This window comes from Pseudoliparis swirei, chromosome 2 (assembly GCF_029220125.1).
Source record: "Pseudoliparis swirei isolate HS2019 ecotype Mariana Trench chromosome 2, NWPU_hadal_v1, whole genome shotgun sequence".
NCBI classification, from domain to species: domain Eukaryota; kingdom Metazoa; phylum Chordata; class Actinopteri; order Perciformes; family Liparidae; genus Pseudoliparis; species Pseudoliparis swirei.
Genome location: NC_079389.1, coordinates 13,682,681 through 13,700,469, shown reverse-complemented (window position 1 = coordinate 13,700,469; position 17,789 = coordinate 13,682,681). Strand labels below are relative to the sequence as shown.

The 17,789-nt window shown below is 41.0% G+C and overlaps 2 protein-coding genes across 2 annotated transcripts; one reads left to right on the top strand and one right to left on the bottom strand.

The window, feature by feature from the left end:
* Window positions 1–2,101: 2,101 nt before the first annotated feature.
* Window positions 2,102–11,150, bottom strand: septin10 (septin 10). Its single transcript, XM_056433840.1, has 10 exons — window positions 10,847–11,150; window positions 9,072–9,186; window positions 8,258–8,453; window positions 7,877–8,063; window positions 5,581–5,742; window positions 5,340–5,436; window positions 4,750–4,918; window positions 4,513–4,645; window positions 3,893–4,071; window positions 2,102–3,454 (listed from the first exon to the last, which is right to left on the bottom strand). The coding sequence occupies exons 1-10, from the start codon at window positions 10,874–10,876 to the stop codon at window positions 3,439–3,441; spliced, it is 1,284 nt and encodes a 427-aa protein (XP_056289815.1). The 5' UTR covers window positions 10,877–11,150; the 3' UTR covers window positions 2,102–3,438.
* Window positions 11,151–12,055: 905 nt separating this feature from the next.
* On the top strand, window positions 12,056–17,372 carry sowahca (sosondowah ankyrin repeat domain family Ca). The gene is made up of 4 exons (XM_056433374.1): window positions 12,056–12,401; window positions 12,943–13,331; window positions 13,949–14,338; window positions 15,280–17,372. The coding sequence occupies exons 1-4, from the start codon at window positions 12,056–12,058 to the stop codon at window positions 15,736–15,738; spliced, it is 1,584 nt and encodes a 527-aa protein (XP_056289349.1). The 3' UTR covers window positions 15,739–17,372.
* The last annotated feature ends 417 nt before the right edge of the window (window positions 17,373–17,789 follow it).

Here is a 17,789-nt window from a genome sequence, read left to right as displayed (position 1 = left end):
ACACGTGTGTACTCTGGTGCATAACACACATTACCTGTGCAACCCATCAGGATTTTACAATTGCCCTTTGGAGGATTCATCCTGAGAATCATATCCTGCTCTAATTATAATGATCTGCGCTCACTATGTGCTCATTATGGGCTCATGAAGCCTTATGAGCAGCACAGGTACAGCTGTCTGACAGAGTGTGTTTCCGTCATTATCATTACATGCCGGTAAAGGATCTTTAGAAATAAAGTTGACAATCTTTCTGTCTTTTCATCATTCCCTCCATCTTCTCCCCTCCTTCTCTCCCTCTGTCCCTCGTGTGTTCTCAAGCCAACACTGGCATGGACGAGGTGTGGAATTGGTAATTCCAGAGCGTCGCCGGCACTCCCCTTAAATGACAACCTCATCTCTCCAGCAGCCGGGCCTGTCTTCAATGATCACCGACATTTGCATTTAGAGTGACTAGCAAAAGGTGACAAGAGTGCGTGTACTGGAGTCTATGTGTGTGCGAGTGCAGGGACATGACAGCTATGCAGGCTGTAAGTGCACACAGAAACACTTGACACTAACACAGAAACTCTAACTGCTATATTTAAGGTGAGCAGTCGGCAGGCACCACATTTAGATTTTTACTGATTTCTGCAGAACAGAGATCGTTTTACCTCTGGCAGAACAACTGGGAGATAACCACTTCTCACCCAGAGAGCAGCTGACTGACACACACACACACACACACACACACACACACACACACACACAGACGCATTTCCACAGTTTGCCTTGGTGAAATCTCCTCGGTTCTCCCTCTTTCCAACCTGCCAGGTGCTGCAAGCTCCGACATGGAATCGATCAGCATTCCTCTGCTTCATGCCAGACCTGTCTGTCTACCTGTCTGTCTACCTGTCTGTGTGCGTCACATGAAGGACAAAAGAGCCGGAGGGTAAGACACTGCAGGGAACAAGACCTTCACCAGGCGTTCCCTTTGTGTCTAAATGTTGCTAAGTGGTGGGCACTGGGCAGGACACATGTTAAGCTACAGCTGTGTCCAAAATCTTCCTCAAGCAAAAAAAGGAGCTTGTGATCGTCCTCTATCCTCTTATTATCTGATTAAAGGGAAAGAAGTGTTAACGTCTCTACAGTTAACATTTCTTTGAAGATGAATCGCAGCGGTGGGGAGGAAGTCGGGAGGTCTGTGGGTCTCACATCAATCTAGAAATCCCTCACACCTTTTCTCCTGAGGTGCTTTACTGAAAATAAAGGTCCAGTTGTCCGGAGAAGGTGACACAAACATCTTGTGTAAATCTCCCCTGCACTGAAAGAAATGTTGGATTTACTCATTTATATTGAAGTGTATGAAATAAATTCATCTAAATCCTGATATATATATATTTTTAAGTTGATCTTACCTAATTTACTCGTTAATATATATTCATAAGCTTTACTCACTAAAACTATGTTCAGTATACTAAAATGTATTATATAACCATACTTACTAGCTGCAAGACATTGTGTGAATATAATACCAAATACCATAAACCTAATGTCTGAAGCTGCATTTCACATCTTAGTAAATGTTCTCCGTCAACCGGAAACCACAAATAATAATCATGCCTGCAAACTCATGAGGTGAAAAAGGTGACAAGGGGGCCGATTATTTATCACCTTCGTATTACTTTACGCTGCACAGCAAATAGATTCTCGTTTTAATATGTATGACTTATTTGTAATGTTTTTTATTACTTCCTTTAATAGTACGTATGAGTTATATTTAATGGTTTTTATTACTTTACTGATAAGCTGCATTATTATAATGCAGCTTATCAGGGTTTACGGGAACGATCCAGCACAGATGTTGGTCTTTGGTCCAAGCAAGTGCACCTTCTGCATGAGTTCCCTTGTTCAGTGCATTTGACTCATGGGTTGGAAAACGGTCTGCTGCTGACAACCGGAAGAAGTGCATCTGGACTAAGGAGAAAAACTGTACTTCATTTTCTACTAAAGATACTTCTTATAAATAAATAAATATATATATATATATATAAATCCTTTTTTTTTTAAATAAAAAAGCGCTTATAAGACACCATACTTTGGAGATGAAAACAAACAGGCAGTGTATCATGACAAAAATACAAAGATTTATTAAGAAAGGAGAAAAAAAAGCTCCCAAATAACACTGTTAATTCCTTAAATACAAGTGTATTACAAATGTGACTTTGGCAAGCTTTATTCCACGTGTATTTCTAAGTAAGCGTCACACAGGTAAGGCACCGACACACATTAAGCACTCGTGTAAAATATAAAGTGGAAGTAAATGCTAATTTATAAATCACACAACACTTTACTGACTTGTCAGTTAGGAAAATTAGGGATACAGAGAAAAAAAGAAATAAACAATATATATATATATAAATATATGCTGTTACATGTGCTTCATCCAAAACCGAGCGTCAGCCCCAACCTACTAGAAAACTTGACAAGAAAAGTCCCTTTGGAACCGCAACAGGAGACTTAGTGTTCCTCCTGCAGGTTTTTGTAAAGCTGGCGTACTCATAGTTAAAGTTTTTAGCATCAAGTTGGGGTTTAAAAAGAAATCAGAAACAATACAGAAAAGGATAGAGAATTATAATGCTCTGTGAAAATGACTATGACTGTTTAAGCACTAGATTGGCCTCCAGAACAATCAATAAGCCCTTTTCAGACATGAGTTGTTACATTGCTGGATTTATCTGCACATCCGTTAAATAAGGTCTCCATGGAGTATTTATTCTGGAATGACGTTTAAATATGACGGGACTTTTACACAGAGCGGCAGCGCTCACATTATATTCCTCCCCACTACTGGGAAACAGCAGCGTTGAAAAAAGAATAAAACGATTGTTTATCTCTGAGGTTTTATTAATGAGACCAAAATGTGAATTTCCTCATGAAGCGCACATCTGAAAGGGGCTTAATAATTAACTACAAGCATAGCACAGATGTTGTGTTCTTACTATTAAAGTCTTACGGCTGCATTACAGCACATTAAGTGTGCCATTATTATACACTATAGACATATGGCAGAAAGATTAAATGCGAGTGAAGATGTCCCTTCAATATAGTGTTTTACATATTGAAATTATTTGATCCGTGTTCCTCAGTCTGGGCAAATTGAGAACAAAAAAAACAGGGAAGTAGACTGAAAATACAGGTTTGGTATAAAAATGAAAGGATAAATATAAAATATTACAGAGGTATAAAACCACAAAGAAGATTAAAAATATCATGGAGGAAGGTGTGTACACACAGACACAAACGGTACAGACATTAAACTTTGGCACAAACTCACACACCGCTGATTTGTGTGGGTTTTTTATGGTTAGTGTTTGAGACCACAAAGGAATGGAAAGGATAAGGCCACAATGTCACTGGTTAAACTGGTCATACTGGAGTGTTCTTTAGATCCAATCATCTTCACATGTAGCCAGAACTGGAAGAGACCACAAGTGGGAGTTGAGGATCAATTTTACAGAAAATCACACAGATCATCATATCTCACACCATAATACTGGCTCCCTGACATAATGTGTCTGTGAGCAACCTAAATGTCCACTTGCACTAGAAGTGGCAAATTCTAAAGTTTCCGAGATTCAATTTGCTCTTCTGTCTTTATGTCTTTAATGTTCAAATATAGCAAAAAGACTAATCCACCACAATATGCACTGCATATCAGTGCCTCATGTAGACAAATCCTAAATGCACTCGGTAGAAGGTTTGTTGCCCCAGATTCAGTTCATGCCAATTTGTCTTGAGTTATACTGAACATGTTGTCAGCAGCAAGTCACGAATCAGTGAACGGTTTGCATCGAGGTCTTCAGGTGTGTAAATCGATGGATCTTGAACGTTTCCATGAAACAGCAGGTCTTACTTCTTGCGGTCTTTGTCCTTCTTGCCGTTGGCGGTGAGGCTCTGGGCCTGCAGCAGCTGGGCGGCGGCTCTCCTCTTGCCGAAGGAACTCTGGTCCTCGTCCAGGAGTCTCTTCTTTTCCTCCAGAGCTGATTTCTCATCTGCATGGAGGCGCTTCAGCTGCTCAAAGCGACTTTGCAGCTATGACACGGAGAAAACCACAGATTTGAGTAACGGGGACATTATTGATAGTAACAAGTCGACCAAGTAAAAACATTGGACATCAAATTACTTTCCTCAAGTTGAAGTGTGGCTTTATCGCACTTAAACCAAATAAGATGCGAAATTGTAAAAAAGATTGACATTTGCTGTAGGACTTTGATTTGATCCAGTAAAAGAAGAAACATCATGAAACAATAATGATATTTGGTGTGCTGATGATTCATAGAAGCGAAAAACCGAAGGGAAAAAGATGTCGCTGAATTCACAGTTATTCATTCAAAAGAATTGCAACTTCAGCAGAAAATAAGTCAGTAAACAACAATTTAGTATTTCAGCCGAACCCTAACCCTTCAGGCCAAAGTTGTATCTTCCAAATGGGTCTGGCTAACCAGGGTTTCTTTTATGATCATGTCTACATACATCTCTCTCCGCCTCCTTCAGCTCAGACTCCTTCTCCTTGACCCTCTGCACAAACATCTGCCTCATCTCGTCCTCTCTCTTCTGCAGCTCCACCAGGAACTCCTGACGCTTGGCCTCATAAGTCTGCTGCAAGCTGCACACACACACACACACACACACACATACATACAGGTCAGTTGTCAGTCACGTCAATTTTTGTACCAGTCATTATGTCCACGCAGGGGTTCATGAGCTCACCTGACGGGTTTGCACTCGGGGTTGGTGTCCTTGAATCCCAGTTCCTCCAGTTTGCAGCGTCTGTAGAGCTCATAGTGGCGAGTGTGGGTCTGCTCTCTCAGGTCCTCCATGTTTATACAGATCAACATCTCCCTCAGCTTCACAAAGTCACAGTGACTCTCGTTCTCCACTGGAACACACGCACACAAACACATCAATATAAAGGCATATAGAAAGGTTAGGCAACCAGCTGATACTAAATATTGACTTTTTTCTTCTTCTCAAAAAAAGCATTATGGCCGTGATAAGACCCTGAAACTCCCAATGACAGCCACAGCAATTACACTTGTTTACGGTGGGTTGGCTGGCAGCTAATTCCACTGAGCAGGAATCTGCCGATTTAAAAATGAAGTTAAAGTTTACTAAACACGTTTTGAGTCCCAGCACTCATTTCTACATGTGTGACAATTACTTTCAGGGGCAGACATGTAGGTCTGGAAAGATTAACCGATGTCCATTAAATTAATTGTGATGTTTCAGAAAACACACCAAGATCGCTGGCAATACAAGCACAGCTGTGGAGAAGAAAACACAAACAAAGATTGTCTTACCTTGAACGACACCCCAGGGATACTGACGAGCCTTCACCATCTTATTTCCAACAGAGACTTCCTCGGTGCTGCCTACCACAGCAAATGGCAAATGACCCTAGAAAACAGTTTATTTGATCATACCTTCACACATAAACTGTGAGCAAACATGTCAAATGGCTGCATCCACGATCCCGCTACTAAAACTGAGCAACACATCAAGTTTAAAACAGAGCAAGTAGCAGGTTGTGCGTTTCCTTACATTCATCGTGGTGTTGACCTTGGCGACAGTCTCATCATCCAGGGGGAACTGATATATTTGCACGCCGTTGCTGACCAGCTCGCTCATGATTTTAATCTTGAACTTGTGCAGCTCGCTCTTACTGATGGTGTCAGCCTTGGCGATCACTGGGATGATGTTCACCTACGGCATGATGGGAAACATGTTCATGTATAGAATAACAGATGATTATCAAATATGCCTCCTGTTATCGGAGGATTTCAGAGAAACTGTGACCTTTAAAGCGATCTGTAAAGATATAGTTATATTTCTAATAATAAGGAAGAAAAAAAAAGAGGCTAACTTTGGAAACTAAAATGAGCAGCATGAGATAAAAACAGGACAGGATGGTTAATGTTGTCTCATAAGATATTCAGATTCTACTATCTGTTTAAGGATGGTTCCAGAGCAGCAAGAGGGAAGTAAAACAAGACGACCGGGTTTCTCTTTTTAAGTTAAGTTAACCCTCCTGTTACCTTCAAATAAACTAACATCTTTTACCCTGGAGGTCAGTTGGACTGCAGCTATTTAAACCTCCAGAAAATTATTCCAATTCCAATTAGTTCCAGTGTTTAGGTGTCAGGTACATAATGTGTATTTGTTGATACCTAAATAGCCTTTAAATAAAGTGTGTAGAAAGCTGCTGTGTAAACTTGTACATGTTTGCCCCTCCCCCACATCATGTGTGAACTATCTGTGGTTTGCTGGTTATGTTAGGGCCCAAAACCTTTTGGAAGATTTAAAAAAATTGCATGTTATAGTTATAGTGACCTCAATATCATCCAAAACAACCAAAACCTATAAAACAGGTCTGATATTTCAGCCTGGGGTCAAATTGACCCCAAAGAACACCGATGTGCACGAGTGTGTTCAGGACATTGAGAACATGTAATCATGTTCATTTTATATTTACCCAGTTGTCGTCTTTAAATAAGGAAAAGTCGTGAAATATGAAGCAAAAAACATGATGTCAATCATATATTTTGAGACTTCGAACATCGAATGGGGTCAAATTGATCCCAAAGGTAACAGGAGGGTTAAAAGGATAATTTCAGTGTATTACAAGTTAGGCCTTATCATAGTTTACAGAATAATTCACGAGAACTCAGTTACTAATTTCACCTATACCAAGAGCATAAAGGTATAAATCTAATCCACTTTGCCTGTAGCCACGGTGTCGATTTGAAATGTAAAACAATTAGTCTTCCCTGGGCTTTGAGCAGAGCTGCTCCCAATGCCGATCACGTCTAGTAGCAGAGCAAAAACAAGCTTAACTTCCTGATCTCCAACGCATGAAAACACATGTAGATACATTCAAATGGCCTCCATTAGTCTGCAAGTACAACCACAATTATTTTACTAGTATTAGTTTTTGTTACTTTATCTAAAATACTTTCAAAACTGCATTTAGTTAAGTGTTATACAAACCAGGTTTATGTTATTTCTGGCTCAGCAGCCCTCTCTGCTGTCCAAGTCCTTCCACATTCCACTCCTGTCTGCCTGTCTGCCTGTCTGCCTGTCTGCCTGTCTGCCTGTCTGCCTGTCTGCCTGTCTGCCTGCCTGCCTGCCTGCCTGCCTGCCTGTTGTCTCAGTCATACCAAAGAGAAACTTGGAATGAGTTGTTGACAAGCTTCTGGGCCAGACCACACACACACATGCACACATACAGATAAACCAAAATGCTAGGAGAGCTGTTCCAACAGCTGTCTTCGTGACTGTCTGTCTTTCTGGCAGTGCTGCGTGTATCTGTACAGTGACACAAAAGGACAACTCGAGTGTGTATGCGTGAGGTGATTACAACATTCCAGGGCCTTTTCTGCTCCATTCACATGCAAATCCAGGGTTACTGACACTCAAGAGAAGTGAAATCACACAAGAGCACAAAAAACACAAAGTCACTACACACAGAGAGCATGGGAAAGTTTCTGACCACTTCAAGAGGGAAGGGGGGGGGGGGTTTAGTCAGACGGATAGCGACTCTATCCCTACAGTCAGACATTAGAGGAAAGTCTAGAAACAACCACAGCATAGTCACTCATGCAGTACTTCTGACTCCTCAGTTCCCACTGTGTTCCTAATGACAACAACAAAAATGGTCAGGTCCACTCTAAAACATTGATGTTAATAGAAATCAGACCAATAAATTCAGGCACATTGTTAGATTAATTCACAATCATCTCTCCAGAAAATGTCAGAAAAGTATCCCGTCTATCCCCTTCTGGGATATTGACAAATCACCAGTTCGACCCTTCAAAGCACACTGTGAACCTTTTCCTACCTTGCTGTCTAGCTTCTTCATTGTGACCAGGTCCAGGGATTTGAGTGAATGACCCGAGGGGGAGATGAAATAGAGGCAGACGTGCACTCGTGAGTCATGGTAGTTGTGAAGAGAGCGTTTGATTTTGAGCTCTTCCTGTAGAAAACTCTCAAACTGCCTGTCGATGTAGTCCACTACTGGCTGATAGCTACAGAAGACATGTAGGGGAGACCAGAAATGTGGGTTTAATGACTTGTTCATAATGGCAGAACATTTCTTACCATCTTCAATCACATTCACTCTTGTCTAAATTCAAACAAACAGTTTTGAACACTTTTCTGTAACTCGTCTTCACTGTCAGTCTCACTGTCAGTCACACTCGCACACACACTCTCCTCCCACCTTTGTTGTTTGTTCATTTGGTCTCCGAAGCCCACAGTGTTGACCACGGTAAGGCGCAGTCGGACATTACTCTCCTGTAGGTCATAGGTTTGAGCCCGCAGCTTCACTTGAGGCTCAAAGTGTGATGACACGAAGTTCTCAAAGTTAGTGTTGAAAAGAGTGTCCATCAGAGTAGACTTCCCGATACCAGTTTCACCTAAAGGCAGAAAAAAATGGGGAACAATCTTAGTTATTAGTGAACAAACTATATGATTCAGATCTAATTTAGTAGCGCGAGCATCCAAGACAGGGACTCGCAAAAGGTACGCAAAAGAACATGCCTTACATCAAGTATTCCTAAAAATATAATTTGTTTGAGGAAGTATGACTCAACATCAAACTCCAAGTCCACACTCCAGCTGCATTGAAGCGTTTGTCGAATAAGTGCCTTGCTCAAGGACTCAGAGATGGCAGTTGTTAAGGGACAGGAAATATTACACCTAACCAAATATTTAACAGCTCATGTAGAAATATGAACCAGCAGGATCCTACAGATCACAAATGCTTCCTTGACCTACTGTCTAACACAGAGCCTAATACTGAGAGTAATACTCAGTTAAAGGAAGTAACAAGCACGGCCATGGGTATCAAAGGGGGCGCAAGCTAAGGAGTAGGAGAAAACTATTTATAAGAGACAGACTTACGCAACGACAGTAAATTGACTTGGTCACGTGAAACAATCTGTATGAAGAATGTACTCCAGCAGTAGCATTTAGCGTGTATCAGTGGTTGGTAAAGGTGTGTCTATTGTTTGTGTGCGTGTGTGACAACATACCGATGCAGAGAATATTGAAGCAGAAGCCCTGACAGATGGACTTGTTGACAAGCTGATCAGGGAGGCTGTCAAAGCCCACATGGCCTACCAGGGACAGGGGTCGGACACCTTTATACTGTGGAAGAAATTGCACAGACAGACAGATCATTCTCAAGATGTGCTAGACATTTTCTCCTGAAATACGAAATATGATGGTAATGTAAAAGTGTTACATTGAGTTGTATGAATGCACTAATGAAAGTTCTGGCAACCCATACCATATAATAGGTAATACTAATAGAAACATTTCACATATCAAACAGTACAGGCACCTATCTTTTTACAAATGCATTGCAAGATACATTACTCTTGTTTTTCACGTACCCCTTGATGTTTTAGAATTAAAACAGTTGTTCAACTTTTGGATATAACATGTATAAGTGACTCTTGGCATCCAATTTAAAAAACCTCAAACCCTGCTCTAAGAATTATAATCTGCATCTCAGCCACTGAGACTGACAGATGAAAATAATGTGCGTGTGTATGTGTATATACAGGACTGTCTCAGAAAATTAGAATATTGTGATAAAGTTCTTTATTTTCTGTAATGCAATTTAAAAAACAAAAATGTCATGCATTCTGGATTCATTACAAATCAACTGAAATATTGCAAGCCTTTTATTCTTTTAATATTGCTGATTATGGCTTACAGCTTAAGAAAACTCTAAAATCCTATCTCATAAAATTTTAATATTTCCTCAGACCAAGTAAAAAAAAAGATTTATAACAGCTGAGTGTTTGTCAAGGCTCAGGAAACCCTTGCAGGTGTTTCGAGTTAATTAGACAATTCAAGTGATTTGTTTAATACCCTACTAGTATACTTTTTCATGATATTCTAATATTTAGAGATAGGATATTTGAGTTTTCTTAAGCTGTAAGCCATAATCAGCAATAAATCAGAATAAAAGGCTTGCAATATTTCAGTTGATTTGTAATGAATCCAGAATGCATGACATTTTTGTTTTTTTAATTGCATTACAGAAAATAAAGAACTTCATCACAATATTCTAATTTTCTGAGACAGTCCTGTATATGTATTAGTACATTTATTTCAATGTGCAAGCTACAAAAAGAAATCTCACTTAAAATACAGACGATGGAGGCTTTCCTGTCGTCCTCCTCTGACCTCCAGAGAGCTAGTATTGAGCTAGTTTGGATGTAGTACGATTTTGAAATGTCGCCTGATAGATCTTCATCCTTTTCTTTTCGTTGACCATATTGTATATGTGGGAGACACTAATTTAGAGAACAAGTGTAACGTTATCTTACGTTGACAAACTGGCTGAGCCAAACTTCATCCAAAAATTCCGGATTTGGCGGCGCTTATCCAGCTCTATAGTCAGCAGAACATAGCTACCTGACTTACCAGTAAAACAGGCCCTATGTGGATACTGGTGTGCTAGTGGTTCTAGAGTAGGAATGTTTAACCAAATAGCACCACAACTATGTTCATAAACGTTTGACTGATGTGGCTAGCTTCCTGTTAGCCACATAGCCCCCTCCGCGTTGATTTTGGTATAACACTGAATACAAATAAGCATCAGTTAAAAGGCCCCGTTGATGTTAGCGATGCATGTCGCCATGAATGGCAGATGTGTTTGTTGTTGTGTGTTTAAGTTACTTTAAACTGCCGTGATTTCGCGGTAGCTATAATTTAACGATAAACAAGGACACTCCCTACTCAACTGTCAAAAACAGTGTCAGTTATCAACCAGAAAAGAATAAATAATACTCACCGGCTGCCGAGCAACATCAGAGGAAGCCATAGTTATGGCCAGCAGTTAACAACCCAGATAGTTTAAGAAGTAATACAACAAAACTAACTAAAGACCACTTCTTTTTTCAGAAACTTCTTTCAAAACGCCTTACTGCGTCTACCGTCGACAACTGGGCAGGCGAGACCACTCAAAAATTAAATAGTACGGAGGTCTATGGTTTGTAAACTATTTTTAAAGCTATAATTCTGTAAATTTCGCCAAATTGTGACGGAAATTCAATTATTCAAATTTAATGAAGATTAAAATAGGCAACAACTGGGAGAGAATGAAGACAAACGATGTTAATGTCCTGAAGTAATATACCTATCCCCTCCCCCCCCGTTGTATAATGGTACAGCGCAACTTCATTTCCCCTGTCGCTTCCAAGTCTCATTGTGGACTGTAAAAAAAATTGTAAAGCCAACTCAACGCAACATCTACTCTATTCTGATGTTGATGCCTGGTTTCAGATTTGATTACACGAATGTTGAATCTTTGTTTGAAGAGTACATTAGTTAGCTTGATTAGTTAATATTAATAACCACGCTATCATTCACTCGGGGGTTTAGAGTAAAAGTGATTGATCATGAGACTGCTTGCGTATTTTGCATTTGCTGTTCGATAAATAATTTTAAACCAAAGTTTATATTTTCAATTTGTCGAGCCTACATTTTTGTTGTCATGGACTTTGGTTAATTGGTCTTGTCCCGTATGTGTTTAGTATATAGCGTTAGACCTACAGTCAATATTGTTGATCCACGGCATGTCAATTTTAAAAAACTCAGACTGACGCCTTTTCATCTACTACAGGTTTCATATATTTTTCCACTTAACTCTCAAGCCATCACTGCTTATTCGACACTGAAAAACAAAACCGCATTGTCAAAAATGACTGTTTTTTCCTTCGCTAGTAGTTTGAAACCTGCGTTTACGAGGATCACTTGAACGCAGCACGCAATTTGCAGTGGTGAGCGGTTTGCATGGTTGCTTCAGTTACGGACGTGCGACCCCTATCTGCCAAAGCTCGACACTCCCCGTGGAGGAGAGGAAAAGAGGAGGAAGATGCTGTCCCCCCGTCGTCACCGACCTAAATGAATGACAGTGGCTTAAACATGGAGTCATTTTGAAACGCCCTTGCGTAACTTATTCAGCAATCTTAGCGCCCTGTTTGGGCCGTCCAGTCGGACGATGGCGTCTCCGTGCACGGAAAAAGCAGTGCAGGAGTTCCTGATGGAGAGGGGAGGGAGGGTCCAACAGATGGAGCTGACCGATCATTTCCTATCGGTTTCGGGGGAAATTGACCAGTCGAAGGAAGGGGTGGACCGTGAGGCGCTGAAACGCATCGTGGACAACGTGGGCTTTGTGAAGGTGGAAAACGGCGTGACATTTGTTTGTTTAAACACTGAAGGCAGCGCGGAGTCGGTGATGCGGACAGACACAGGCGGCCACGATCACGCGGAGTGCAATGGCAATATCCAGGAGACACTGGACAACAACCATGTCAACGGCAACCCTGACACCAGAGACCAAACGGGTGAGTCACGCACACATTTTGTTGTTGTTTGTCAATATTTGTGTGCATGATTTATTTGTTTAAAATATCCTCCGTTTATTCCAAATCATATCCTATGTTAGTAATTGAGCTAACACGCTATAGTAATGTAAAATGATAACGCAATGTACACATATTTAAATATGTGCTGAGATTTCATTGGCTTTATGATCAGCCACATTATTGTCATTGTTTTTTAAGGCCAATACTACTATAGCCTACTACTGCTACTACTACTACTACTACTACTACTACTACACTGACTGACTGACTGAAGTTGTCAAAATCAAATGATCTGGACCTTTTGATTTGGACCTTTCCCCCTGCCAAAAAAATCACAATAACTCAAGATAATGATAACACAAAGACATACACAGCCTAGCTGTGTGCATACCACGTGAGACTATTAATTTGGAAGGTTGGATTGGAGTCCATTCACGTGAAGATTGTGCCATAGACAACTACTTCATACAGTGTCAAAGCTGGATGACTATGATAAAACACATGTCCTATTGTTCCACAGGAGCAACCAGCTCCTCGGCTGCCAGCCTGGACAATGACAAGCAGTCAAATGGCAATGGGCAACCTGCAGCCCCCTCCCAGAATAGTGAAACCCACACAGCTACTCCTACATCTGGTGGAGGTGGGGAGGTTAAGCTAAGTGAGAGTAGAAGACGGGAGTCCGCTGGTGTGATTGGAATTGCGGATCTGGACCTAGCTCACCCTGCAGCGTCCCACAGCCAGCAGGTGAGAGGGGCGCGCAGGGTGTCCAAGGGTTCCCAGCGGGCCTTGCTGACCAGCTGCCTATCCGAAGACAGCGCCTGGGAAGGGCTGGACTTTGTTGGAGATATCAACACACCCAAGGGAAGTCGCAGGAACTTCATTGAGCTGATGATGAGTAGTTCCCCTCAGGTAGTGCATTGTGTTTCTCTAGCATGAAAAAAAAGCTTCCATTCAGATTGTTATAATAACCTGTGAAACACATGTATATAATAGAACAATTATTCCATTCCATTATTGGACCATGTTATACATTTGGCCACAGCTAAAGCAGTAATGACACATCAGGTGTTTTGTGTTTGTTTGTGCACAAAAATTTCCACCTGCCTTTGCTGCTGTATAACTTGCAGCATGGCCGAGAGCGCAGCGTGATAAAAAACACCATTTGGGATGTAACCAGAAATGCAATATTCATGAAGTGTGACTCCACAGCAGTAGCATTCTGTCTTATATAACTAAGAGGCACCGTGATGTAATATTGCTAGAACTCTAAAGCAGTTTGACCTATTGCCTCCGTTTATTCATCATCGTAAGGCTATCACCAACACAAATTGATTATTTCCGAACATATTTGTTTACTGTGGAAGGTGTCTTCATACAATTAACATCCGTTTGATAGTGTAGTGATAAACAGTGGTGCTTTTGTATTTAGGTGGCCTTCCGCAAATATTAGTTTTTTTAAATATGGAATTGTTGACAGTGCCTGTAAAGAATGCACCTCAATCATTTCAATGTTTGTCTCTCTACAGATTCGGAGGTCTCTGATTAGCCGTGGTTCACGCCTCCGGGACTCAGTTAGGAGCGATGGGGATTCGGCATCGCTCCTCTCCTCAGCGACTGATGAGGACTGTGCGTCGGTGACCTTGGACCCACTGGAACATGAATGGATGCTGTGCGCCTCAGATGGCCTGTGGGAAAGCCTGCAGCCCCTGCTCGCTGTGGAACCAAGCCTGGTGGCCAAGAGAGACTTTGTCACCGGCTTCACCTGCCTCCACTGGGCGGCCAAGCAGGGCAAAGCAGAGCTGCTCACCCAGCTGCTGGTCTTCTCCAAGGACAACGCTATACCTGTGAACGTGAACGTGAGATCTAGTGCTGGCTACACGCCGCTACACCTGGCAGCTATGCATGGACACACACAGGTGAGTTGCGTGGATGGTGGTGTCATGTGTTGTCTGCTTAGTAAAGCAGCAGATGGTTGTATTTGTTCTGCCCCAGCTCGAATCATTTAAATTCTTCTTCAAAACTACAAACGTTTCTATTTTGTATCGACTGTTTTATTTTTTTATTTGACACAAACAAATTTGAGAATATGTTGGTGTTTTTATTCATCATTATAGAAAAGCGTTTATTGCCAAATGGACTTTCTCTTGCTAGTAATTGAATCCAACAACCTGAATATTTTCTCTCATTTTCTAATGATGATTTGGATGCATTTAGCGTCTACTGTGTGCTTTTTGTTCCAAAAAAGGAGGAGGGCATCTCCACAGAAACATTGTCCAATAATAGACCGTGCTGTGCTCAGTCATAGGAAAACAACAGAAATGGCCAAAGAGGAAACCTTTTCCTGACATTTACTTAAAAGTAAACATACGAAATGTTCCAGCAAAGTAAATAAATTGGATTTTAATACAAATACCTAAGAACACAACGAATCCTTCCTCATGTAAATTTTTTCGTTTTATTGATTGAACAGGGCTCATTGATCAACCGAGAAAAAATTGGAAAAGGGTCAGAATTAGCCCAGACAGCTGATCTGTATCTGTTGCTATCGGCCCGATAATTTAACGGCTCCCTAAGCACGTTATACAATTAATATAAATAGCATGATCAATATCATCCAACAAATAATGCTAAAGTATCACACGTTGTAGATGGCTACCATCCATACCAAATAAGGAAAAACAAACATGCAAGGACATACACATAATGGTGGACTGATCCACTCATTAACTGGTGTCCTACCATTGACATGCTTGATTATTGCTGAAAATAAGGTGCCAGTAAATTCTGCGGAGGTAACAAGACGATTCAGTGTCTAAACTGTGTCTACTGAGTGTATTTAATGAGCTGTGATTGGCAGGTGGTGCGTGTGTTGCTCTCCGACTGGGAGGCAGACCCTGAGGCTCGAGACTACAGCGGGAGGCGAGCCATCCAGTACCTGTCCCCGCTGCTGGCTGCCGACCTGCAGGAGGAGGGAGTGATCACATCACCGGGGGCCGAGTCGGACAGCGAAAACACCAACAGCGGCAGAGTGCGCAGGTGGCGATTTCCTAGAGTTCTCCAGGGCAATCTGAACCCACTGCGGCTCCTGAACCCACCCGCCGGGGCAGCGGAGGAAAGAGTCGTGACTGAGAGGACCAAAGGGGGAATGCAGAGGAAGTCATCTCTGAGCCGACTGAACGCCCGGCTGCACCGAGGACGACACCGAGCCCAGATCATCCACAGCGTCTCCTTCAGGGATACGGGGGAGGTGGGAAGAGGAGAGGAGCTCCCCAGCAGCCCTCTCCGAACGCGACCACTATCCAACCTGTTTGGATGACGTTATACGACTCTGCGATATTAACCAGTTTGACACCTTTATAAGCTGACATGTCAGGCGGTTTTATGACCAGAGTAACTACACACATCCTCATTGACACTATGATGTCAAGCTGCTTTTAAGGTTTATAATCATTGGACCACAAGTGTATATTCTTTCTGAAAAATAACTTATTTTTGTTCCTATTGCAGTTAATATCCTTTTGTTGATCACTGAGGGCAGGTCACAGTTTACGTCGCATTTTATTTACATATAATTTTGTTATGCTCACTTAGAGTTGGTTGCAATCAAAACACTATTTTTGTTGATTTAATACTTTACACTAGAACTAAGACTGTATCAGGTTTTCACTTTAGAGGATTTGAAAAGAACACTTAGGGTTTGACATTGTAATCTAAAAATCTTGTTTTTGTTTGCAGAGTAAAGTAATATATTCATAGAACTAATTTTATATTTTTCAACCTCCTTTGATTGGGTGGTGCTGTTTTTTAATTCAATTCTGTAATTTTAATTACCAGATTTCAGTATTCAAACTGTCATGAACACAGAATGATTGTATGTCCAAACAACCATGTGGGTTTGTCATGTTTGCACTTGTCACTTTGAAGATGGTCTGATTATGGGAGAAAACTGCGAAACTAAAACCATGTCATACTTGTACAGGGTGATCAGAGTGTTATACCCTGAGATGTATGTATTTTATCTAAAAGTACAATGTAATCTTCCCTTTTTCTAGTTGATACCAAAACCGTGGCTTTAGTTTTGTCCAAGTATTTTAACGACCCTCATCAGTTACAAAGTAGGACTGTTTTACAAGGTGTGAGCATATGTGGAACTGGTGTGGATCATAGTTTACCTTCAAAACCTTTGGGTCTGGAATGATTGTTATAGTGCTTCTTTATGTTGGCGTTTAAGCAGTATGGGCCTATAATAGTAGATTGCAGTGTTTTGTGCAAATCTGACTATTTTTACTTTTTTTATCTGAAAGAATCATTCGCTATAATCACACAGATTCCGTATTTCACGCTGAATTGGCTCATGTCAAGATCTAATCTCGTGAAAAGGTATTCAGGTAAAGGTCTTATTGACAAACAGCATAGCACTGCTTACATTTCTACAATTAATATGCAATCAATTAATATGGACCTTTTCACTCTGGACCAGATTTGACATTTAATGAATTTCCTGTTTCAGCCTCCTGTATTTCTCCAACCATGCATGAACACAATCATTTGTGCATTAATCATGCGTGTCATCTGTGGATAGTCAAGAGTTAAGAGCAGAATGTGCTGTATGTTCAGCTGCTGAGCACATTGACTTTTTGACTGTTTTCCAAAATATATGAACCGTGCTTATACCTAAATATCGGATCAACAACTATCCTAGATTTCATAAATGTTCCCTTCGGATTTTGTATCCTTTGTACTCAAATCCTATAGGGCTTCATGTTGCTTTATGGTTGACGAGACATGTATAGTAAAAACCTACATTCATGTCACTTTTTCAGATGCACGAATAGGGGAAATGTAAATTATACCCACTGCATTTCTATGTCGAAAATTAATTGTTTCTGTCTTCTTTGTAACATTCTGTGATGTTATGTTGTGATGTGAATACACTGTTACTAAGCCAGTCATCTTTGTCCTCATGTCTTATCATTGAATATGAAATAAAGCTAAAATGATTTGCATAAAAGTGAAGTCAGTGGTCTGTTACAGTATGCTGTTTCAAGCAAACACATCTGCAGAATATGTAGGAACACAGAATCAGTAACGAGGATTAAACGTGATGGTCAGAGTTGTCATAAATACAATCACGAATGCTTGAGTCATATTCAACTAGAATGGACAAAAGCTCCAAATTAGGCAGTCTATTGTGTGTGCCAGTCATGCTGACACCGAGTGATTGTCCCTTTCTGGTGGTGCTGAATAATTGATGATCTGATCTCTCCTTAACCCACCATATACAGTACATCCACGGCTTCCTGTCCACAAGCTGCCCATGTAATGCTGCTCCCAATATATTTACAGACAGTCCTCATTCTGCACCTG

What these genes read in the sequence shown, in the direction of transcription:
- septin10 (XM_056433840.1), bottom strand. Translation starts at nt 10,876, where the DNA reads ATGGCTTCCTCTGATGTTGCTCGGCAGCCG. An exon ending in CTGATGTTGCTCGGCAGCCG is followed by an intron (nt 9,187 to 10,846) that starts GTGAGTATTATT and finishes TTTCTTCCACAG; the next exon opens with TATAAAGGTGTCCGACCCCT. An exon ending in TGAAGGAGGCGGAGAGAGAT is followed by an intron (nt 4,072 to 4,512) that starts GTATGTAGACAT and finishes TCCGTGTCATAG; the next exon opens with CTGCAAAGTCGCTTTGAGCA.
- sowahca (XM_056433374.1), top strand. Translation starts at nt 12,056, where the DNA reads ATGGCGTCTCCGTGCACGGAAAAAGCAGTGCAGGAGTTCCTGATGGAG. An exon ending in TGACACCAGAGACCAAACGG is followed by an intron (nt 12,402 to 12,942) that starts GTGAGTCACGCA and finishes ATTGTTCCACAG; the next exon opens with GAGCAACCAGCTCCTCGGCT. An exon ending in TGATGAGTAGTTCCCCTCAG is followed by an intron (nt 13,332 to 13,948) that starts GTAGTGCATTGT and finishes GTCTCTCTACAG; the next exon opens with ATTCGGAGGTCTCTGATTAG.